This window comes from Penicillium hispanicum (genome assembly GCF_028827665.1).
Source record: "Penicillium hispanicum strain IBT 35686 chromosome Unknown utg000007l_segment0_segment0, whole genome shotgun sequence".
NCBI classification, from domain to species: Eukaryota; Fungi; Ascomycota; class Eurotiomycetes; order Eurotiales; family Aspergillaceae; genus Penicillium; species Penicillium hispanicum.
This window is the reverse complement of record NW_026623199.1, coordinates 186,023-207,928: the sequence shown is the minus strand read 5'-3', so window position 1 is coordinate 207,928 and position 21,906 is coordinate 186,023. Positions and strand designations below refer to the sequence as shown.

The window sequence follows — 21,906 nt, the reverse complement described above, 5'->3', positions numbered from 1 at the left end:
TCCTAATCTGGAAAGCATCGACAAGGCGGGAGGGAGGCCTGTTTCACGTGACTATCTGAGGTAAGGTGAAGGCGGTGGGATGGTTCCGGCATAATAGGAAGGCGGTACAGGGATGCAGTATTGATTTTTTTTCCTTTTGGTCCCGTTTGAGATACAGGCGACCTCAAGAGAGATCTAACTTGATCAGCATCCCCCTATCTGAGGAATTTATTGCAGGGCTCAAAACTGGAAGCAACCCAGCTTTGCACGGGAAATCTGGATTTTTTTCTCCCATATCAGCAATCGATTAGCGAGCATAAAGGCCCGAAGTTCCTCGCGGCCAGCTCCGCACGCTCAACATGCCGCGCAAAGCGATTGACTCGCGCATCCCCGCCCTTATTCGAAATGGCGTGCAAGAGAAGAAACGCAGTTTCTTCGTGGTGGTGGGAGACCGGGCGAAGGATGTCATCGTCCATCTCCACTACATCATGTCCAGCGTCGACGTGAAGCAGAACAAGTCCGTACTGTGGGCATACAAGAAGGATCTGCTAGGATTTACTAGCCACCGGAAGAAGCGCGAAGCCAAGATCAAGAAGGAAGTCAAGCGGGGTATTCGCGAACCGAATCAGGAGGACCCCTTCGAGCTGTTCATCACTCTCAACCAAATTCGTTATGTGTACTACAAGGAGACGGAGAAGATTCTGGGCAACACATACGGCATGTGTATCTTGCAAGACTTCGAGGCCATGACCCCGAATCTGTTGGCACGTACCGTCGAGACAGTCGAGGGCGGTGGTATGGTATTGCTCTTACTGAAGAGCATGAACAGCCTGAAGCAGCTGTACACCTTGTCCATGGACATCCACTCCCGATACCGGACAGAGGCGCATGACGATGTGGTAGCTCGGTTCAATGAGCGCTTCATTCTGTCTCTGGGTAGCTGTGATTCGTGCTTGGTTGTCGACGACGAGTTGAACGTGCTGCCCATTTCTGGCGGCAAGAATGTCAAGCCTCTCCCTGCTCCAGAAAGCACCGATGAGTCAAACTCGGGCACAAAGAAGGAATTGAAGGAGATCAAAGAGAGTCTGGCAGATGCGCAGCCCGTGGGTCCACTGGTGAATCTCGCCCGTACCGTCGACCAGGCTAAGGCACTGTTGACCTTTGCTGACGCCATTGCCGAAAAAACCTTGAAGAGCACAGTTGCCCTCACTGCAGGCCGTGGACGAGGAAAATCAGCTGCTCTTGGTGTCGCAATTGCAGCAGCTGTTGCGCATGGCTATAGCAATATTTTCATCACCTCCCCGAGCCCTGAGAACTTGAAAACTCTCTTCGAATTTGTGTTCAAAGGATTTGATGCGTTGGGCTATCTCGACCATGTTGACTACACTATCTTGCAATCGACAAACCCGGATTTTAACAAAGCTATTGTCCGCGTCAATATTCACCGCAATCACCGTCAGACAATTCAGTATATTCAGCCGCAGGATTCGCACGTCCTGGGCCAGGCTGAGCTGTTGGTGATCGATGAAGCAGCTGCCATTCCCCTGCCCTTGGTGCGGAAGCTGATGGGCCCCTACCTGGTTTTCATGGCGTCCACTATCAACGGCTATGAAGGAACCGGTCGCTCTCTATCTTTGAAGCTGATCCAACAGCTTCGGGAACAGTCTCGAGGTGGCATGAAGAGCGGAGACACTGACGTGGCTGACCGCAGCACCGGCAAGGCTTCCAAGGGTGCAGACAAAAATCTCGGCGGTCGGACACTAAGAGAGATCACGCTTGCTGAACCAATCCGTTACGCCCCCGGGGATTCGGTCGAGAAATGGCTGAACAAGGTCTTATGTCTCGATGCAACTTTGCCTAAGTCTCGTATGAACACACAGGGCTGCCCCCACCCGTCGCAGTGCCAGTTACTCCAGGTCAACCGAGACACTCTTTTCTCCTTCCACCCTGTGTCCGAAAAATTTTTGCAACAGATGATGGCCCTCTATGTTGCTAGTCATTACAAGAACACACCCAATGATCTCCAGCTTATGAGCGATGCACCTGCTCATCAGCTCTATGTTCTTGTCCCGCCAATTGATGAGGAGGCAACGAAGCTGCCAGAACCACTCTGCGTCATCCAAGTTGCCCTCGAAGGTCGGATCAGCAGGCAAAGTGTTCTTAACAGCTTGAGTCGTGGTCAGCGAGCTGGTGGTGACTTGATTCCGTGGCTTGTCAGCCAGCAGTTCCAGGACGAGGATTTTGCTGGTCTTTCGGGTGCTCGAGTTGTCCGAATCGCTACAAACCCTGAGTATGTTGGTATGGGTTATGGCTCTCGCGCTTTGGAACTTCTGGTCGATTTTTACGAGGGCAAGTTCACTAGCCTGTCAGAGGACATGGCTGCTCCTCATGAGGAGATGGTTCGTGTCACAGATGAGGAGCTTGCCAACTCTAGTCTTCTGGACGATAATGTCCAGGTCCGGGATATTCGCTCTATGCCCCCGTTGTTTGGAAAGCTGACGGAGCGTCGTCCGGATGGTCTTGACTATGTCGGTGTCAGCTATGGGCTTACACCCACCCTTCACAAATTTTGGAAGCGAGCCTCCTTCGTTCCGGTTTACCTGCGTCAGACTCCCAACGAACTGACTGGCGAGCACTCTTGTGTCATGCTGCGCACCTTGACCACCGGCAGCAATGATGCCAGCTGGCTGGGTGCCTTCTCCCGGGATTTCCACCGCCGATTCCTCGCCCTGCTCTCCTACCAATTCCGTCAATTCCCATCAGTTCTATCTCTCAGCATCTGCGAATCTGCGAATTCCGGTGCCAAGCTTGACTCCGCCGCCGCGCTCCGCATCTTGAAGAAGGCTGAGCTTGATGCTGTCTTTTCACCCTTCGACTTGAAACGCCTGGACAGCTACGCCAATAACCTGTTAGATTACCATGTCATCTTGGATATGGTTCCCATCATTTCTGAATACTACTTTGGCAATCGTCTGGCTGGCAAGGTTAGCCTTTCCGGTGTGCAGCAGTCAATTCTCCTTGCTATCGGCTTACAACGCAAGAGTATGGATGATCTGGAGAAGGAACTGAGCCTCCCAGCTTCTCAGCTTCTCGCAATGTTCCTCAAGATCATGCGCAAGGTCTCGACCCACTTCCGTGGCATTCTCGAAGGTGCCGTCGCAGACTCCATGCCTGCTGAGCAGATCCCTGCCTCTGCTTCTGCCGGAGGTGCTCATGATGAGGACATGGCCGATGGCCGGTTCAAGCCCCTCGACACTGGCTTGGATGACGAACTCCGTGAAGGGGGTGAGCAGATCAACGAGGAGATGCGTGAAAAGCAACGTGCGCTGATCGATGCCCTTCCATTGGACAAGTGAGTGAGGCCTTTGCGAACTTGACCGCAATTCAGTAAGCCCGAATGAACAATAACTGATTTATAGTCTTCAGATACGAAATTGACAACGGTACCACGTCTTGGGAAGATGCCGAGAAGCAGATCCGGGGGGGAGGTGCTTCTACCGTCAGTGTGAAGTCCAAGCCTTCAAAGCGCAAGAAGAGCGAGACTGCACGTGAGATCTTTGACAAGGAAGTGGACTCTAAGAGGCAAAAGATCATTAAGAAGGGCACCGAGGGAAGGAAGAAATAAATGTGTTTCATGATTATTTGATGGCGTTTTCTGCATTTCCCTATGGTGTTCTTTCGGCTATGTACTGTACCCTCTAAAACAGGTCTGGGTTGCGCTGGATGCTTGCTTTTTGTATATACTAGAGTATGTACTCACTGGTTACCACCTGCATTCGACACCACAAGTTCTCATCTGCCATACGCATATCGATCACAATAGTCTAAAGCAGGACCAAGGGCCATCTCGACCAAGGAGGTTAGGAGGAATAGAGAAGTAGCTCTCGCAATCTGCTTGAGGTAAGAGTATTGCAGCTGAAAAAGAAGAAGAGATAATAGATCTTCTCAAGCAGAAAAGCCCATCATATCACAATTAGCAGCCTAATTTTTGTTTACCAGGATCCTTTCCTCTCTCGGAGAAGACGTGCTGAATACTCTGACACCTACTTAGGTAGCCATCTTCCACTCCTTCACTTCCCTCCTGCTCTTTCCCACCACCCTGTCGATCGTCTACTTTACCATCCGCCTTTCTTCTCGCCACTCTTTCATCGCTGCACACACGCGAGACGAGCACGATGGCAGGAAAGGCCAAACGCACAGGCGACCCCCAGTTCATGCTTCAGCATGAGCAAGCTCGACGAGCCCTCACGCCCCCTCTTCCTGAACCGGCGAAGAGAACCAGAAGTTCTCGGAAAACCTTTGACCAACTGCAATCCTCTATCTTTGAGCTTCCGCGAGAGCTTCGGGATATGATTTATCAGGCCATTCTTGTCTCCCCATCAACAATCCATCTCGAGTACGTGGAAGACACGGACAAGTTTCGAAGCTTTGACTGCCAAATCCCGGTTGATCGCCAGCAGAAGAATACATTCATTGACCACCAGCGATGCTTTTCCCAGGCCGGTGTACTCCGAGACTCGTCCTGCATTTTCTGGCCGACTCTAGAACAAAATGGAGGACAGATGTCTCTGGTCTTGCCTGAACTTCACCAACCAAGTGCACTTGCATTCCTGTGCACGTGTCGAAGAGTGTAAGTTTGTCACTATTGGCTACTTGTCTGGATAGGCACCTAATCTATCATTAGATACTTCGAAGCAATCGACGTTCTTTATGCAAAGAACCAATTCTATGTTGAGGGTTGGCGCACCCTCTTCGAACTTCCAAGGTGCTGCCCCCAGTCTCGACTGAACACCTTCCGTTCCCTCCAATTTGAGTTTGCATCAACGAATGTCTTGAGCAATGAGATATCTTCAGACAGAAGAGGCACCATCATACAGGCTCTAGCTGTGGTCAACAACCATCTCAGGGGGGTTCTCACGTTGCGCATCGTTTACAATGGCCCTGGTGAATACAAGTACGAGATGACTTGGGAAAGGAAAGACTTGGAAGGCCCTTTGGTTAGAAAAGAGCCTCCGATCAATCGCTTGAGGGTTCTACCTGTCAACGACTGACTCTCTTTCGGGCTCTATCTCTTGAATCATGGCTTCTGGGGTTGTGGGAAAGGGGCAATGAGGATTGCAAGTCCAGGGAAACTTGCGTGATCTACGACGAAGTCAAAAGTTAACCGTAGCGAGCAATCATGAACACAGTCAAGGCGAAAGTTTTGGTCCTAATATGTGACTGAACTAGTATGTAGCTACACACTACCGCACTACAGGAGACCCTAACAGCTTCTGGTCGATGACTGTACAATGACTTAGAACTTGTGAAGTAAAATGGTATTTAGTGAGAATATATTTCAGATTTAGATACCGCTCCCATGGGGGCAGCAAGATGCAATTACAGAGATTGAACAATAAGGGACACTGAGTGTGATGTCTCACTAGCGTCCAGTTCTCACAGCTCATCATGTTCCTTCTCCTTAACCTTCTCAGCCTCGCCGACAAGTCCATCAGGCAGCTTCTCCTTGGCTCCCTCTCCAAGTCGAATGGCATCAATCCACCCCTCGACAGCGGTGACACCAAAGTCCTCGGTATTCCGGTACCGACGCCACCACCCACGACGGGCATTCACGGCAACGATCTCCACCGCCTGGCTAGCTTCCAGGCCCAACGAAGTGCGCAAGGTCTGAGACGCTGTGTTGATTTCTGGGACGGCATACACCGGGAAAAGATGGGTACCACGTTGGGCGTGCTTGTGCGCAATCTCCGCCAGGCTTGCAAGGGCATCGGTGGCGATAGAGGGCTTCACAGCTTCCGGATCGTTTTGAGCAGGTAGAAGTGCAAGTACGCAGGTGTTTGACTTGGGGGCTAGGCAGGCCGACTCGAGTGATTCGGGAGTAGCGAGAGTAGGAACTGGTGGCACAGAGCTGGGAGCTTGAGCTGGGTGGGCATCGGGAGAGCCGGTAGGTGCCTCGGTGGTATCGTCATCGACAGACGTGGGCTTCGATGCAGGCTTCGAGGGCTTGGATTTCGGCTTTTGCTTCGAGTCTGCAGGGGATGCAGCCTTGCCAGAGGCGTCGGGGTTGGCCGAGGCGAACTGGCTGAGGAACTCGGAGATGGGCTGTTTCTTCATCTCACCTTCATACAGCTTGTGCTCTGAGCCATCACCAGGAACCACAACCAACGTCGGGAATTCGGAGACACCAAACTTCTCCACCGAGTTTGTTTCTTTGTTGCGCACCTGGGCGACGTCGATCGCATCGAGATAGTCAATTGCCAATGCACGAATGAGCGCACTAGTGGTGCCTTTCTCTGTGAACAAGATGGCCTTGGGTCGGTCCTCGTCCTGCGCCAGCCACTTATCCAGGTCCTTGTCCGTTGCGCGCTTCACGCGGTTGGGGATGCGATCCACCACCGCGTCGACGATGCCTTTGGCGCTGCGAGCGCCTTGGTAATCCTCCACGCGTGGTTTGCCTGGTTTCTTGGAGGGAGTCACGATCTTCAGTGTAGGGAAACCTTGGACGCCCATCTGGCCGCAGAAAGGCTTGTTTTCGTCATCGTCGCAATTGACCGCGGCGACTTTGGCCAGCCCATTCAAGTTCTGAGCAGCTTTTTCATAGGCCGGTTTGAGGTTTTTGCAGTGGCCACACCACGGCGCATAGAATCTGAGAAGCGCAGGAGTCAGGGAGGAGAGGAGAGAGCGAGGGGACGATGACGATGCGGGGAGAGCTTACTCGACGATCTATAAAAATGTAACCGTTAATATATGCGCAGGACATTCAGTATCAACTGTACGAGCTATAAACAGGAGCCTACCGATGTGTAGTTTGAGTTTGCAATGAGCGAGCCGTAAGTTTTCTGGTTCAGTTGGAGCACCGGCGACTTCTTGGTGTACAAGCTGTCGGCGTTGGCGGGGAGCGCCGCCAGCAACGAAGCAGCCAGCAGGATGACCGAAATGTGCGGCAGCATTGTGAGTCAAATTGCGGAGATAGGGAGTCGTCGCTATGTGGGAGTTCACAAGAGCATCGCAGGAATAGTCCGAGGCGGAGAGGCCAGATTGATGGAAACGCCGTTCTGTCATGGCGATTACGCAAGGTGTCCTGAAGCTCTTGGCACGCGGAGAGAACGCTTCTCCAATAAGCAGCCTTGCCGTTGGGGTCTGTCTTTCTCTGTGCAGCACAGCTATGACCGCACAGTCTTGTGTCCAGGATACACATGCCCAGGATCTGGCCTTTCTGCCCCGGGATGTGTTCTGGTTGATTCTGGCCTATCTGACCCCACGGGATCTCGTCCGATGCCGCCGTGTCTCGCGCGCCTGGAACGAGGCGTTCGGCAACCCAGGTGTCCTAATCCCACTCGTCAAAAGACACTTCCCTTGGACGGATGAAGTGAAGGCCCTGAACGTGAGCTCTGGCCATCTCAAAACCCAGGAAATTCGGCGTCTCTTTGACCAGGTCGCTTCGCGATATGACCACTTGCAACGAGGCAAGCCCCGCTCTGTGCAAAGATACCATCTGTGCGACGACTTCGGCGGCGCAGGGGACCGGGAATGGTTTCAGGTTCAGCCATGGGAGTCGCATGCTAGCCATGTGAGGCAGTTCGTTGATCGTCAGTTCTCCGAGGCGCTATGGACGCACGAGGACGGGTTACTGGTATTCCCTAGCGCGGACCACCAGTGCCTGCTACTGATGGACCTGAGCAATGACCGGCAATTCATGGTTCCATTCATCATCCGTGGAAAGGTCGTTCGACGAGTGCGGCTGCAGAGGCGATTGCTTGTGGTGGAATGGGCGGAGCCCAAGGCATTCCACTGGCTAAACGATAGTGACGGCGTACATAGGCACTTTGCCTCATCCTTTGAGGTTGAACAAAATGCTGATGACGGCTGGAGTATTGTTCCTCGCAATGAATGGAAGATCATGTTCTTGGGTCACCCACTCAGCGAGCGAGATCGATTCTTCTCCTCGCACACCAACACTCATTATGTGATCTATATTTGGCAACCTAACCGCAGTCTCTACACTGCAGATGAGGATGCCCCCATTGAGTCGTTGTTCGTTTGGGATATCTCGAGGCCATCTTCTTATCGCCCATCATTAGACCCCGCTAGTCATCAGACAGGCCCGGAAGTTGACCAGTCTCCATTTATCGTGGCTAGGTTTGGCTTCCGAGACCTGGAATTCTTTGGTGTTCGACAACGAGGCTGCCCCAGTGTTCAGCGAATCGAAGTCACGGAGGATGGCCGAGCAGTGGAAATCACAGAAAACATCAACACCTGGTTGACAATACCCGACACGCTTGGTCTGCCCCTCGTCATAACCACCAGTGTCCCTTTGCAAGGCCATGGTCCCCATCGGCGAGAGAAAAGCGAGCTGGTGCTACCCCCGTATCGCGGAAATTGCAGCCTACAGGCATCTCCCTTGAGCTGTATGGCTCTCTTGGTAGAGTGTTGGTATGGCATCATTGCACAGGTCACAGATCGGAATGCCGGTCTCAGTTTCTGCCTCCACTTTGATTCCAAAAGATGGGATGACGACGAGAGAGAACAGGACCAGAAGGATCAGACAATCAAGTTGACTATTCAGACGATGGTATCAGAGGTAACTCGGCCAAATATAGATTTCATGGGAAGAGGGAAGATCGAAGGTTGCGAAAGGTATCTATTAGGCGAGAATCGCAACCACGAGTTGGTGATTTACAGATTCGATCGATGAAGATGCCAGCGGCACATTGCATCACACTACTTAGGCATATGAGAAATGAAGACAGGACATTATTGAAGAAAGTCCCGTCTTGAACACCTCTCGAGCTAATTCTAGAGATCCTCGTTCGCAAACTTCTTACATGAAATACGACGGCTGTCTACGTCGAGGGAATTTACATTCAAGGCATTTGAAATTTTAACGGAGACAGCGAAAGTATGTGTGTCGGAGGAAAGAGATTCAAGCAAGAAACTCATCCGTCGTGATGGTCTTTTCAAGATCTAAAGACAAAACCCCGGGTCCCAGACCAAGCCTGGCGATGAAGCAAAAACTCATCGAGCATTCCAGAGAAATAGAAAGGGAGAAGAAGACACGTTGGCACTCACTCTCTTGATCATATTGATTTCACTGGCTCCTAGGAGCCACGACGACTAGTACTGGACTTGCAGCCGACACATGCTTGTTTACCGCAGTCTGAGCAGATCACAATGAAAATAGGCTTCCAGAGATGGCAGGTTTCACACTCCGAGAGCCCAAACACCTTACGCCAATTTCCGAGATGCGAACAACTCTTGGGGTCATTTGAAAAGGCTCCTTTATCGTCATAGGCCGAGAGTCGTGTACTTTCCAGCCAGGCACAAAAAACATGCAGAACCAGACCATGGATCTCTGTGTACAAATCATCGAGGGTGTATCTTGCGCTGGGGTCGTTTAATTTAGCTTTGCAGTACTCGATGAAAGGCTGCAATTGACTTGTGGCTTCATGCTCGTTGGGTCCTTGTTGTGAGACCTGAGGCTCCTCGACATCATGCATAGAGCCCTCAGTGCAGTCGTAAAACACATCGGAGTCAGTTGCTGTCTCGTCAGCAATGCAGGGCTCATACACTTCGCAGGAAGAGTTGCAAAGTCCAGGCTGGCATTGAGAATTGACATGGAACTGGCTGTGAGAGGAGCAGGTTGTGAAGCTTTCATAATCTGTCGACTGATCGGCTCCGGAATCTTCATCGGCTTCAGAAAGAGGCATTGGTGCTTTCTCCACGTCTTCTGTTCCTGCTGCCTCTTTTGCTTCTTCCTCAGCTTCCATTTCATCTTCATCACGCATCACTCTGGCTCGCATTCCCTCCCTTCGCCTCTCTGCCTTTGCCTTCTGCACTTCTGCGTTGGTGCCTGCATATTCAGCTTCCCAATCTTCAATGTCATGTTCATGGCGTGCCTGCTCATCTCTCGACTCCTTAGAGCTCGGATTCATATGAACACCGGTACCATAAGTGTACAGATAACGTTCCCAAGGATTGCTTAGATTGTAACGAACTTGTTTATCCAGCCAGGGTCGATCGTCGGTGTCATACCATTCTTCCCAGATAGGCTTGCGTCGAATTCTGGGATGTTGCGCTTCGAGAACCTTGTCATGCTCTCGCCGACGCTCGGAATCGCGAAGAACCTCCACTGCTTCCTGAATCTATCAATAGGAGCCTGTCAGTCTTTTTGGCCTGGGAAATTTCAAGGACATGGTTCAAACCAAGACGACAAACCTGACGAAATAGTATTGGGGAATTTTCGTTCTCACGAGACTTGTCGGGGTGATGAATCAATGCGAGCCTTTTATAGGCAGAGTTAATTTCTTTGGGCTGGGCATCAATAGAGACACCCAGTGTCGCATAGTGATTGACAAAGGGCAATCGCGTCGCCATCTTGACTGCTAGGCACCAGGGAGTTTGGGATGATGGAAAGTGTAACAACACAATAATATGAACAAGACAGCAATATGTGAGGTCTGCTTGGATCAATGAAAGGTAAAAGTGAAGAAGTGAATAACAGGCTCCACACACGTCCTGAAGTGTTGGGAGATTGCCAAATGGATACCAGGGGTAACTGAGCGCCGGGATGGCGTTGCGATGACTGGCCTAGTGGATATGGTAAGTGAAGAAAGAAGTAAGCGCGAAGCGACAGGGGATTCAGTAGATGGACCAGTAGTAATGGTAAGATTGGGAAGGGGACAAGGGCCGACGTCAATAGAACTACAGCCCTAGAGAGCTAGACTAGAATTGCCAACAGGCTAGCAGGCACGAAGCACAAAAGAAAATGAAATGGATTGACACTGATTTTACAGAAGCAGAGGGTCGATCTAACTATCAACAAGTCTACATTGAATGCGACTTCATCCCGTAGAAGCAGAAGCAGCCCTCTACATGTCCGCGGAGGCGGTGGCACCGGTGATAATCTCAACCAGTTCACCGGTAATGGCGGCTTGACGCTGACGGTTGTACAGAATCTGGAACCTTTGAGACTGTCAGAAAAACCAAACCTCCTTGGAATTGACGATGACGGGGACACATACTTGTTGATCATCTCACCAGCGTTCTTGGAGGCGTTCTCCATGGCATTGCGACGAGCCTGGAAAATACATTAGCATAATGCAAGAGGGTTTGCAGGTATTGCATCTTTAGCTTACAGAAATCTCGCAGGCGTGGCCCTCGGCCATGGCCCAGTAGAGGTTGTTAGCGAGGGCGTACTCGCGGAGGCTAGCCAGAGCCTCGTCATCGATCTCGAAAGCGGAGATGTTGGCTGTGAAGTGCTACAGTTAGGTTTGAAAATTACAACGCACCAAATACTCTAGAACACGACATACCAGATTGGGTGATAGCCTCCTCGGAGAAAGCCTCAACGGTGGTGGGCTCGTAGCTCTGAGCATTAACAAACTTGTTGTAAATAATGCGAACGCTGGAGTAGTCGGTGGGCAGGAGAGCAATCTGGTCGGCAATGGCCTGAGCATCGGCGAAGGTGGGAATATCCTTGCAGACGTTGGCGAAGCTCAGGAGGATCTTCTCGGGAGCGAAACGCGACAGCTGGGCCTTGGCCTTCTCGCCGAGGATGACGACGTCGGCATTGGGGTTCTCGGCCAGCATGCGGCGAGTAGCTTTGCTCAGACCCGAGTGAATACCACCACAGAGACCCTTGTCGGAGCTAGCAACGACGAACAGAGTCTTCTTGTCCTCCAGCGGCTTGGTCTCGGCCTTCTCGAAGACGGTGTTGGAGGTTTCACCGTAGTTGCGGGATTCATCCATGGCCCTCTGGGCCCGGGTAAGGCGAGTCGAGGCAACGATCTTCATGGTGTTGGTGATCTTTTCGATGTTCTTGATGGACTTGAGGCGGCCCTCAATCTCACGCAGAGTTGCGAAGTTGGCGGCATTGGGCGGGGCAGTGCTGCATTGCGGGTCAGCAATTGACAGAGCTCTTGTTTATTGAGACGATCCGTTCTCGCATGTTCGATTCGAGATGGCGGTGGTAGTGGTGGTTGAGTGCAATCGGGTGAAGGGGACCGGGCCACGAGGCGGGCATCGGAAGAAGACTTACCGGGTGACGGCAGCACTGCCAGCCCTGAGGGCCGGGCGGACGGCACGGGAGAACATTGCGGAGGGATATGCGAGAAGATCGAGCAGAGAAGAATTGCGGAGGAGAGGGGGGAGGGGAGAGCAGGGCAGGATGCAGAAGCCTCGCTTTGCTGGGTTGCTGGGGATAGTCGGGAAGTGCGAAGTTGAACTCCTGGCAGCACTGCAGCGCTAAACCCAAGCGGGCAAGCATCTACGGCGCACGACTCCGACTTCCGGCGCACTTTGATGCCTTGATTTCTGGGCATCAAATACATTGCATAATCTTCCTGGCCTCAGGCAGAGTGAGGTCAAGGCCTCGTTTTCCATTCCATTCCCTCCATTCCCCCCAAAACTTGCTCTTTCTCAATCCCCGGTGTTCAGCTTTCCCTCCCACGCGGTGCCTCAAACCACCCCACACACCCTCCTTCCTTCCTCACATCATTGAAGGATCTCCTCTCGTTCAAGACAGCTCTCTCTTCATTGGCCAGAATTTCCTTCACTTCATCGTTCTATCAAGCGGCTCGGTTGGCCCGACTCGGCGCACGAGGACATCTGCCCTGGCCTATCCCTCGATCCTTTCACTTGGGCCCTCACCGGCTTCGACCTGGCTCGCAGATCACAGTCATGAGTTCTTCCGAAGATGACATCCCTCTTGTGCGCGCAAATGGCCGTGCCAATGGTAAGTTTTCCCCGGGTAATTCGGCTGGCGTATGTACTCCCTCGGGTCTTATTCGCCTTTCGAGAACTCTTCTCACTTTATTCTGCCATTGTCTACATCTCCATCTACCCTTTTATCTATCATGTTTTCCTATCTTCCATCTCATTCTGTCTTCTCTGTCGAATTCGCACCTTCACGTTAAGTCTGTGGCCTACCTAACATGCGATCCTCTGCCCTGCTAGCTACGCCCTCCTCAGCCAAGGCGAATTCGAAATCTTCCCCAGCCGTCGCGAACGGTGATCTCGACCCCGGCGTGTCTATTCGGTTCGGTCCTGTGCAGGACAAGGATGTGGAGATGAAGGACGCGGATGGGGAGGTGCGTGGTCCTAGCAAGCGCAAGTCTCGGACAAGCATCGACCAGCCAAAGTCGTATGCCGAGTCCGAGAGTAGCGAAGAAGAAGATGAGCCTTTGGTACGCCTCGCATAGGTCCGATGTGACCTACCCTTGCCTTGCGACGTTGTTGTCGCTCTTGGTTTCAGCGGCTGACCATTCGATAGAGCAAACGCCGACGAACATTCGTTAAGCACGAGGATCCTGAAACGGACGACGACGTTCCCCTAGCCGTGAATGGAAGAAAGCTTCCGAAGGCCTCGGAAACCGCCATCGGAGACGAGTCGGATTCTGACGCCCCGATTGAGAGGAGACTGTCCTCGCAGAAAAAGAAAATCGAACAGAAGGCATCCAAGGATGCCAAAGCTGCGCGCAAACCCGCAGTCAAGAAGGAAGCCAAGCCTGCGACAGCTACCAAGAGACAATCAAACGGTGTCAAGAAGGAGCCCGTTGACGAAAAGCCTGCCATCAAGAAGGTGAAGGCTGAGCCGGTTTCTCCACAGAAAAGCAAAGGCAAGCTGAAGGCCGAGAGCGAGGATGTCGATGAGAAAGAAGACGAGGAAGAGGAATACCGTTGGTGGGAAGACACAGCTAAGGGTGACGGGACAAAGAAGTGGTCCACTCTGGAACACAATGGCGTTGTTTTCCCGCCACCTTACGAACCCCTGCCTAAGAATGTCAAGCTTAAGTATGATGGCATCCCTGTCACGCTGCATCCCGATGCTGAAGAAGTTGCTGGCTTCTTTGGAGGCATGCTCAACTCGACTCACAATGTTGAGAACCCTGTGTTCCAGAAGAACTTCTTCGCGGATTTCAAGGATATTCTCAAGAAGACAGGAGGTGCAAAGGATTCCAAGGGTAATAAGGTTGACATCAAAGACTTCGGGAAGTGCGACTTTAGGCCCATCTTCGAATTCTACGATGCCCAGCGCGAAGAGAAGAGAAATCTGCCTCCCGCTGAGAAGAAGCGTTTGAAGGCCGAGAAAGACGAACAAGAAGCTGCTTACCAGTTCTGCATGTGGGATGGTCGCAAGCAAAAAGTTGGAAACTTTCGCGTGGAGCCCCCTTCACTATTCCGTGGAAGAGGTGAGCATCCCAAGACTGGGCGCGTTAAGACCCGCGTGCAACCGGAGCAGATCACTATCAACATTGGCAAGGAGGCCACGGTTCCACCGCCCCCGCAGGGTCACAACTGGAAGGAGGTGAAGCATGATCAGGAGGGCACCTGGCTTGCGATGTGGCAGGAAAACATTAATGGCAATTATAAATACGTCATGCTGGCCGCCAACTCCGATATTAAGGGACAGAGTGACTTCAAGAAGTTTGAGAAAGCCCGTGAGCTCAAGAAGTATATCGACAAGATCCGCAAGGATTACCAGAAGAATCTGAAGCATGACTTGATGATTGAGCGTCAGAAGGCGACAGCTGTCTATCTCATTGATCAGTTTGCTCTGCGTGCTGGCAATGAGAAAGGCGAGGATGAGGCCGAGACTGTTGGTTGCTGCTCGTTGAAGTACGAGAACATTTCGCTGAAGCCTCCGAATACTGTTGTCTTTGACTTCTTGGGTAAAGACAGTATCAGATTCTACGATGAAGTTCAGGTCGACCCCCAAGTCTTCAAAAATCTGAAGATTTTCAAGAAAGCGCCCAAGAAGAATGGCGATGAGGTTTTCGACCGACTGACTGTATGGACCTCACATGACCTGACTAACTTGCTTAATACTAATAACGTATAGACATCTGCCCTCAACAAGCACTTGCAAAACTACATGCCTGGTCTCACTGCTAAAGTGTTCCGTACCTACAACGCCTCATTCACCATGAGCAATCTGCTCAAGGACATGAAGGCCGCTGGCACAATCCCAGAAAAGGTTAAGGCTTACAACGATGCGAACCGCAAAGTTGCCATTCTGTGTAACCACAAGCGAACGGTTACTGCTGGTCATGCCAATCAAATGGAGAAGATGGGCGAGCGAGTATGGTTTATTTTTACCGCATTTCTGCCGATATGGCAAGCTAATATGTTTCATCTAATAGATCAAGGGACTCCGCTATCAGAAATGGCGGCTGAAGCAACAGATGCTTGATTTGGAGCCTAGCCTCAAGAAGAAGAAGGGCGCGTCATTCTTTGAACTGGATGAGGATCTCACCATGGATTGGATCAAGGAACATCAAGATTTCCTGATGGAGGAGCAGACGCAGAAGATCAAGAAAAAGTTTGAGAAGGATAATGAGAAGCGAGTTGCCGATGGTGAGAAGGAGATGAAGGTCTCAGAGCTCAATGAGCGCCTGGAGGCAGTCAAGGAGATGCAGAAGAAATTCGCCAAGGAGAACAAGACTGGCAAGGTTGAAGCCGAGGGCAGAGGCCCCACAGTCGAGAAGATCGAGGCGAACATCACCAAGCTCGACCAACGAGTTGAAACGATGTCCCTTCAAGCTCAGGACAAGGAAGACAACAAGGAGGTCGCCCTTGGTACCTCAAAGATCGTGAGTTTGGCGGTTTGCCAATCCTACACCATGCTATATGCTAACTCTTCTATCAGAACTACATCGACCCCCGTCTCACCGTTGTCTTCAGCAAGAAGTTCAATGTTCCCATCGAAAAGTTTTTCTCCAAGGCCTTGCGTGAGAAGTTCGAATGGGCCATCAAGTCTGTCGAAGAGGACTGGGAGTTTTAATCGATCCTCCTCTGCATTTGGCAAGTTTTCTCATACAATTTACCTTGGCTTTCCTTGCTTTCTGCCTTGATTTGACCATTGAAGAGCTGGTTTGGTTTCGTTGTAGTTTTGTTTCCTTTCTTCAATCAACGTGAGTTTGAGGTGCTCGAACCTCAGGGTTGCTCCTTTGCGCCTAGTGCAAGCTGAAGGTTTGCTATGAAGGTTCATATGAAAACGCATCAGGGCGCACGTGGAGGACTTGAGAATGCAACACAAAAAACACCCCAAGAAAAACAACATCCATGCAAAAAAGGCCAGAAAAGTCGCATTTCACTCTTTGGTGACTTAATTTGCATACCAACCCGACCCCGTCCCTTGCATCTGGTATTGACTCTGGCTCCTCCAGTCAGTCCATAGAAATCAAGTATACAGGAAGGTCGCAATGTACTCTACAGATTCTGTTTAGGGCTTCGTTCCACAAAAAATGATACCGCTTCATCATTCACTTATCTTGAGAGCCTTCGACTGCAGACCACGTAGGCAGTGGGGCCTGCATGAGACGCAGGTGCGTTGTGCATTCCGCATAGGTGGGACCCTAGTACATGTATGAACAGATTTAAGAAGATCAAGCCTATTTAATCTAGAGCCAATCGGGATTTTGCCGGAGTTTCTGAGTCAATTCTAAAATACAAAAATTTCCAGACGGGGTGACCGGGGCTGATGCTAGGTCAACGAGAGGGAGCTTTGAAAGAAAAGGCTCAATGATACAACATGCAAACTCGGTCAAACGAAGGAAAAGACCACGAGTGTGGGGTATGAGAAGAAGGAAGCCAGAGTTTATGCACAAAAATAATCAAAAGGGGGGAAAGGTAAAAAGACCGCCGTACCAGAGGTTTATTACAGTACAAAAGCAGGACCAGGAACCCAGACCTGATGAGAAGGGGGATGAAAGTTCATCAAGGGTCGTGTCAAGTCGCGAGGCAATGGCTTCTTTTGGGGATAATGCGATGCGAAGGCGATGTCGAAGATACCGACTCCGCTTCTTAATCTCGATCGAACGAGAGCGTTAAAAAGTCGTTCAAGCCCAAGAAATGAAAACACAAGTCATTCCTTGAGTAGGGCGTCGGCAAGCCTCATGGCCACCAGCCCATGCGCTTGTAGCTCTCGACCATCTCGCGGATGCTGTTGGTGTCAAAATGCTCGTATTTTGGCTTCCAGCCTGTTGTGGACTCAAAAAGCGAGCCATCAATTGACAGGTCCTGATTCTTGAGGATGTCAAGTTCCAGGAAAGGACCGATGGGACCAGGACGCTCAATCTTGCTCTTGGCCACAATATCCGCCCACGTCTGTAGACTGACCTCGTTCATGTCATCAACCACATCATCGAGGTTCATCTTAGCGATCTGGGACACAAGCGAGCCGAGGAAGGTGACCTTTATATTGAAAACCTCGGCCAGGGCTTTCGCGACATGCTCCTGTTTTGTATCGTTGTGGTCCACAACATTGAAGGCGACAATCTTTGAGGAGTCCTTGAAGGCGTCCGGTAGGGTGGGGTCATTGGGGTCCAGTTTTCCCATGCTGGCACGCCATTCGGCCGCATACCAGAGTGCGCTGGCAGCATCCTTGACATGCAACGTATTTACCTTCACATCCTTGGTGTTGAGCATCACAAGGTCCTGTTCCAATTCCAGGTGCACGCGCGCAAGACAGATGCCCGTCGCGAAGTAGCCCGGGTCGTACTCTCCATAGACGTGTGGCAAGCGCAGTGCGCAAGAATTCAGGTTGGGAATCTTCAACACCTCCTCGGCCGCCTTCATCTTCCACTTGGCCAGTCTATGCCATGGCTGGAGTGCGTCGCTCTCCTTGCGCGGGGATGAAGCGCTCTTGTAGACGTGTGCCGTCGAGGTATCGACATATACAGAGATGCCTCTTCGAGCGACCTCCTTGGCCAATGTCACGGTGAGTGTGCAGCTGCGCGCTTCGTAGACGTCGTCGGGCTGACCATGCCGGGTCTCGCCGCCGCAGTTGATCACATAATCGAATTGTTCGCCGTTCGCTCGGTCAAAGATGCGCGGTAGGTGCTCTGCAGAGAAGAGGTTCATTTGTGAGATTTGCTGTCCAACTGTTTTGCCGAAGGGGATTAAAGAGGTGGATAGCGCCACTTACGTTCCCGACTGGCGTCGGCCTGCACAAACTTCTCCTTGGAGCATGCTGCTTCGAATTCGGGAGCCAACCAGGCCAACTGCGGCAGCACCTTGTCGATCAGGCGGACTTCAGAGGCCAGGTTGTTCTCGTGGATGTACAGTGCCAGGTGGCGGCCGATGAAACCTACAGCGGTCAGTCTGCATTTCAAATGTCGAGGAAGGAGGGGGGGGGTTGGGGGAGAGGGCTGCGAACGCACCGAGGCCACCGATGATCAGGACGGCGGGCTTCTTGGCGTCAGCCATGATGAATAGGGGGCGTATCGAGCCAATTGCTCCCCGAGGGTTCAGGGGAGGGAGAGTAGATGTTGATATGAGATGGGAGAATGGGAAGAAAGCGCGGAAGGAGGAGGGGGAGACTAAATCAAATGGTGCGTCTCAGCTGGGGCGAACCTTCCCAAGTTCATGCGGGCCTGGTCCACCAATGCATCGCTATAGGAAATTCGTACGATCGCATTTGCTCAGTTTTCATTTTCTCATTTCTTTTCCCCTGCCAAGTCCCTCCGCTCTAGCGACGCCGTGGATCTATAGTAGCCCCAGTGGACTCGCTGCCGAGCCTTGCGCGATCGGAGAGCACGGAAGAGTGGTGACGTCGGGCTCAGCGCAGCGCCCATGGTTCTGGCATGGCTGCGATCGCCCCGACCCGACAGTCTGCGCCCGTCGGATCCGGGGTTGCTTTCTTCACGGGAAACGGGAGCGGTGACGATGACGATACTCATGGCATGATCTCCTTACAATTCCATCTTCAGCGTCACGCCGATCTCGAACTCAAACACACCCAACTGCCCCTGGTCCTTGGCCTTCCACGCATAACCCACACGGTTCACCAGGGCCTGAAGATCGTCGCTGTCTCGGCGAATCACAAATCGTGCCCCGGACCACTTCAAATGCACCACCGCATACCGGCGTCGCAGGATAGGCATGTCGTCGAACAGCTGCCGGGAGGTTTCGTCCACTTCCCAGATCCCACACTCCTCCTCCATTCTCTTGAGAAAGCTGGTTGAGGACGTAAAACTCTCGAATGGGACGCACACCGGCTCCATCGGGTTATCCTCCTCCTGCACCAGGAAATAAGTCGCCATGCTGTTTTGCACGTCACCGGTTGTCTCACTCGCACCACAAACTTGCGAGACTGGATATGCCACTATGCAGTTAGATGAACTGTTACCGTTTGCCTAAGAAAAATCGGCATGTCCGTCGTACCTTGGGTCTCCGACGTATCAGTCAGTCGGCTGTCCGCACCACTGGGCGCGGTGACCTTGGAAAATCGGCCTTGTGCATTCCTCGACACTTCCGGGGTATTATGGTGTTTCTTGATTCTTGCAAGTTTGGGAGAAGGAGTTTGACTCGTCTTTCCAGCAGCTGCGGTGCCATTGTCTCTAGCGTCCCGGTCGGTCGTTGGTTCATCAATGCTCATGGAAAGGTCAGAAGACTGCGAGTTCAACAAACATTTGTCCACAGCCTGGAGTCAGTCAATGACAAAGATCCTAGCAGATCCATGGCAGGTAAGAGAAATGACCCTCAAGTTTGGAAAGCTTACCGGTCGGGTCGGTGGTGGTTTCTGTCGATTTTTGGAGCTCTTTTCCAGGAGAAGCTCAAGGGCCTGGGTAATTCTGAAAGCTGTCAATTGAATCCTCACGGGATCCGCGACATCGTAGTCACTCACGCCTCCCTATCCTGAGGCCATTTGCACAGGTTGTCTATCTCGAGATGGTCTTCCAACAGATACTCTCGTCGGCTCTCCTCAGTCCCCCAATATTGCGTTCCCACCTGCTCGAGAAACGTCGTGGCGCACTCGTGTCGCAGCTTCTCATCGCTTTGGAGATCGGACCATGAGAAGATTGACTGGACGTGATGATGCAGCAGCTCTCGGAAGCGCTTCCAGTGTTCATCTTTGAAATCGAAAAATCTCCGGAATTCATCTAGCGTACTCCTGCTCGTAATCTCTTTGCTCTCAATAAGCTCCAGGAGGCTGTTAGAATCCGCCCGGGTATGAGACTTATGGTAACTGTTGCGGCGCGCGGGCATCATGGATGTGCTTGCAAGGCAGCGTTGGATAGGGAGAAGGACCAGGTGACTCTCAGAGTATCAAAACGATAGTGCTTTATGGACACGTCATGTAAATTTCGTGTGGAACAGAACTAGTATTGATGGGCCAAAGCAAGGCCGTGTGAAGTAGGCAGAAGGGGTAATGCAAGAAAGTGGGTGGGGGATAGACACGTCGATGGAGCAGAGAGGGGAGACAAACAAATGAAAGGGAAGATTCATCTACGTGCTTCTTGTATTTCGAGGCTACCAAAGCCATGTGTAGACAAGATCATCGAAGACTATATTCATGGTATTTGAATGATAGAGATGCGCGAGCAAAGCAGGAAATTCATGATCCAGATAGACATGCCATTCATTATTCCGCACCAAGGTATCTTAGAGAATTTCTCAGCTCCTTCACTGCTGTATCCACGTCATCGAATGTTAGCGCAGAAACCGCCCAGCGGGCATGCTTCTGGGCCATAGAGATTGACTGGTCATCCACTGAGTGCGAGGGCTGGCTAGGGGCAGCGGGTGGAGGAGCAGCAGGGACTGGGGTAAATGAGGCAGATCCGGACAATGATGACGTTGCTGCTGGAGGAGGGATATGAGCACTAGCATTCGATGGATCGTAAAATAAGGCTGGATCTGGCGCAGCTACTGATGGACTGGCTGGGGGCGGAGGAAATGATTGGAAGGCATTTGGAGCGTGAGGAGTGTGGGTCTTCAATGATCCTGGCGTGTCCGGTAACTGAGGTACCGAGTGTGAGCCTCCAATAGTACCTGGTGTGGAGGGAAGGTCCAGTCCTCCAGGTTGCGGGTTGTCAATTTCCATCGCTTGGCCTGGCGGTCCAGGCGCATTGCGAGGGACAGAAGGGATTTCTAGCTCTGAGGGTGCAGGGGGTCGCGGAAGGGAAGATGCACGCGACGGATGAAGCGATTCATCAATCGATGATTGAGAAGCCATCTGGCGGCCGAGCCGGTCTGCTTCGTCAGGGATTTCCTCGACGGAAGCCTGTCTCGGCTTAGATGCCTGTTCCGCCACCGATTCGTCGAATGCTTGCACTTCGGGACCAGCCATGCCAGATTCCTCCTCCTCTTTAGGTGCAGGGTTTGTTGCATTTGGATCCTCCCCGGCTTTGATGGCCTTGACGATTCGGACAGCATGGTATTTAGCGAACTTGATCCTCCCGGCAATCTCAGGATCCGACTGCCCCCAAATTTGACATAGCTCGAGAAAAGTCGCTGCCGCTTGAAATGTATCTGCGGTTTGTCTAGCTCCGTCAGCTCAAGGTTTCATCATGGCTGGGATGTCAGAACAAACTCACTTGGTGACTTTGTTGGCAGTCATGGCAGCCTCAGCGCGGTTGAAGACCTCCAGGCCGAATTGCTCAACATAAGCATTCGCTGCAACATTGTCTGTCACCGTTTCGTTTTCTGGATTTTCACTTTTGAACTATTACCCACGATCGCGGTTAGTAATGTTGCGAAAAGGGACAAGGGCGGAGCGTGATGGGGGAGGACTATGGACCTGCTCTAGCTTGTCCACCAGGTTAGTGGTGTAGAGTTTGATCTCATCATCTGAGGTATGGAGTCCTCTCTCGATAATTTGATTCACGATATGGAAATTGCCTGGCGCATTGGCGATCTAGTCAGTCTCAAGGTCTCGCCGCGGGGACACTGGTGGCACTTACACCAGTAGGCAATAACAGGCTTAGCTTTCTCGATCTGGGCTGCCCTTACGGCAAAGCGCCCAATGTCGGCGGATCGAAGCCCTGCAGGAATCCCACTTGCCATGGTCGTGGAGAGAGGAGTTGAAGATGCCGAGAGACACGCAGGCCAGATGACGTTTGGAGCTCGGGATCAACCCACCGCCTGTGCGGAGATGCGATAAGGGCTTATCTTCCGCTTGCTACGCTTCTTCATTTCTACCTAGTA

The 21,906-nt window shown here is 51.9% G+C and overlaps 10 protein-coding genes across 10 annotated transcripts; 4 read left to right on the top strand and 6 right to left on the bottom strand.

The window, feature by feature from the left end:
- Positions 1–338: 338 nt before the first annotated feature.
- N7459_007858 (ribosome biosynthesis protein KRE33) lies at positions 339–3,604 on the top strand (the record flags this gene model as incomplete). Its single annotated transcript, XM_056947026.1, has 2 exons — positions 339–3,331; positions 3,406–3,604. 2 exons carry the CDS (start codon positions 339–341, stop codon positions 3,602–3,604), a joined length of 3,192 nt encoding a protein of 1,063 aa, XP_056796536.1.
- A 550-nt stretch (positions 3,605–4,154) lies between these two features.
- N7459_007857 (uncharacterized protein) lies at positions 4,155–5,030 on the top strand (the record flags this gene model as incomplete). Its single annotated transcript, XM_056947025.1, has 2 exons — positions 4,155–4,609; positions 4,664–5,030. The coding sequence occupies 2 exons, from the start codon at positions 4,155–4,157 to the stop codon at positions 5,028–5,030; spliced, it is 822 nt and encodes a 273-aa protein (XP_056796535.1).
- Positions 5,031–5,415: 385 nt separating this feature from the next.
- Positions 5,416–6,929, bottom strand: N7459_007856 (putative disulfide isomerase; the record flags this gene model as incomplete). Its single annotated transcript, XM_056947024.1, has 2 exons — positions 5,416–6,689; positions 6,767–6,929. The coding sequence occupies 2 exons, from the start codon at positions 6,927–6,929 to the stop codon at positions 5,416–5,418; spliced, it is 1,437 nt and encodes a 478-aa protein (XP_056796534.1).
- Positions 6,930–7,144: 215 nt separating this feature from the next.
- On the top strand, positions 7,145–8,674 carry N7459_007855 (F-box protein; the record flags this gene model as incomplete). The annotated part of the gene is made up of 1 exon (XM_056947023.1): positions 7,145–8,674. The coding sequence occupies one exon, from the start codon at positions 7,145–7,147 to the stop codon at positions 8,672–8,674; it is 1,530 nt and encodes a 509-aa protein (XP_056796533.1).
- A 403-nt stretch (positions 8,675–9,077) lies between these two features.
- N7459_007854 (uncharacterized protein) lies at positions 9,078–10,353 on the bottom strand (the record flags this gene model as incomplete). Its single annotated transcript, XM_056947022.1, has 2 exons — positions 9,078–10,121; positions 10,195–10,353. The coding sequence occupies 2 exons, from the start codon at positions 10,351–10,353 to the stop codon at positions 9,078–9,080; spliced, it is 1,203 nt and encodes a 400-aa protein (XP_056796532.1).
- A 494-nt stretch (positions 10,354–10,847) lies between these two features.
- N7459_007853 (F1F0 ATP synthase subunit gamma) lies at positions 10,848–12,072 on the bottom strand (the record flags this gene model as incomplete). The annotated part of the gene is made up of 5 exons (XM_056947021.1): positions 10,848–10,941; positions 11,001–11,056; positions 11,115–11,227; positions 11,292–11,866; positions 12,017–12,072. The coding sequence occupies 5 exons, from the start codon at positions 12,070–12,072 to the stop codon at positions 10,848–10,850; spliced, it is 894 nt and encodes a 297-aa protein (XP_056796531.1).
- Positions 12,073–12,657: 585 nt separating this feature from the next.
- On the top strand, positions 12,658–15,760 carry N7459_007852 (DNA topoisomerase 1; the record flags this gene model as incomplete). The annotated part of the gene is made up of 6 exons (XM_056947020.1): positions 12,658–12,712; positions 12,949–13,163; positions 13,250–14,767; positions 14,819–15,058; positions 15,120–15,569; positions 15,626–15,760. 6 exons carry the CDS (start codon positions 12,658–12,660, stop codon positions 15,758–15,760), a joined length of 2,613 nt encoding a protein of 870 aa, XP_056796530.1.
- Positions 15,761–16,872: 1,112 nt separating this feature from the next.
- N7459_007851 (NAD-dependent epimerase/dehydratase family protein) lies at positions 16,873–18,186 on the bottom strand (the record flags this gene model as incomplete). Its single annotated transcript, XM_056947019.1, has 3 exons — positions 16,873–17,822; positions 17,906–18,067; positions 18,141–18,186. 3 exons carry the CDS (start codon positions 18,184–18,186, stop codon positions 16,873–16,875), a joined length of 1,158 nt encoding a protein of 385 aa, XP_056796529.1.
- A 485-nt stretch (positions 18,187–18,671) lies between these two features.
- N7459_007850 (uncharacterized protein) lies at positions 18,672–19,971 on the bottom strand (the record flags this gene model as incomplete). Its single annotated transcript, XM_056947018.1, has 4 exons — positions 18,672–19,084; positions 19,144–19,402; positions 19,481–19,553; positions 19,607–19,971. The coding sequence occupies 4 exons, from the start codon at positions 19,969–19,971 to the stop codon at positions 18,672–18,674; spliced, it is 1,110 nt and encodes a 369-aa protein (XP_056796528.1).
- A 373-nt stretch (positions 19,972–20,344) lies between these two features.
- N7459_007849 (uncharacterized protein) lies at positions 20,345–21,765 on the bottom strand (the record flags this gene model as incomplete). Its single annotated transcript, XM_056947017.1, has 4 exons — positions 20,345–21,242; positions 21,297–21,424; positions 21,500–21,600; positions 21,663–21,765. The coding sequence occupies 4 exons, from the start codon at positions 21,763–21,765 to the stop codon at positions 20,345–20,347; spliced, it is 1,230 nt and encodes a 409-aa protein (XP_056796527.1).
- Positions 21,766–21,906: the final 141 nt, after the last annotated feature.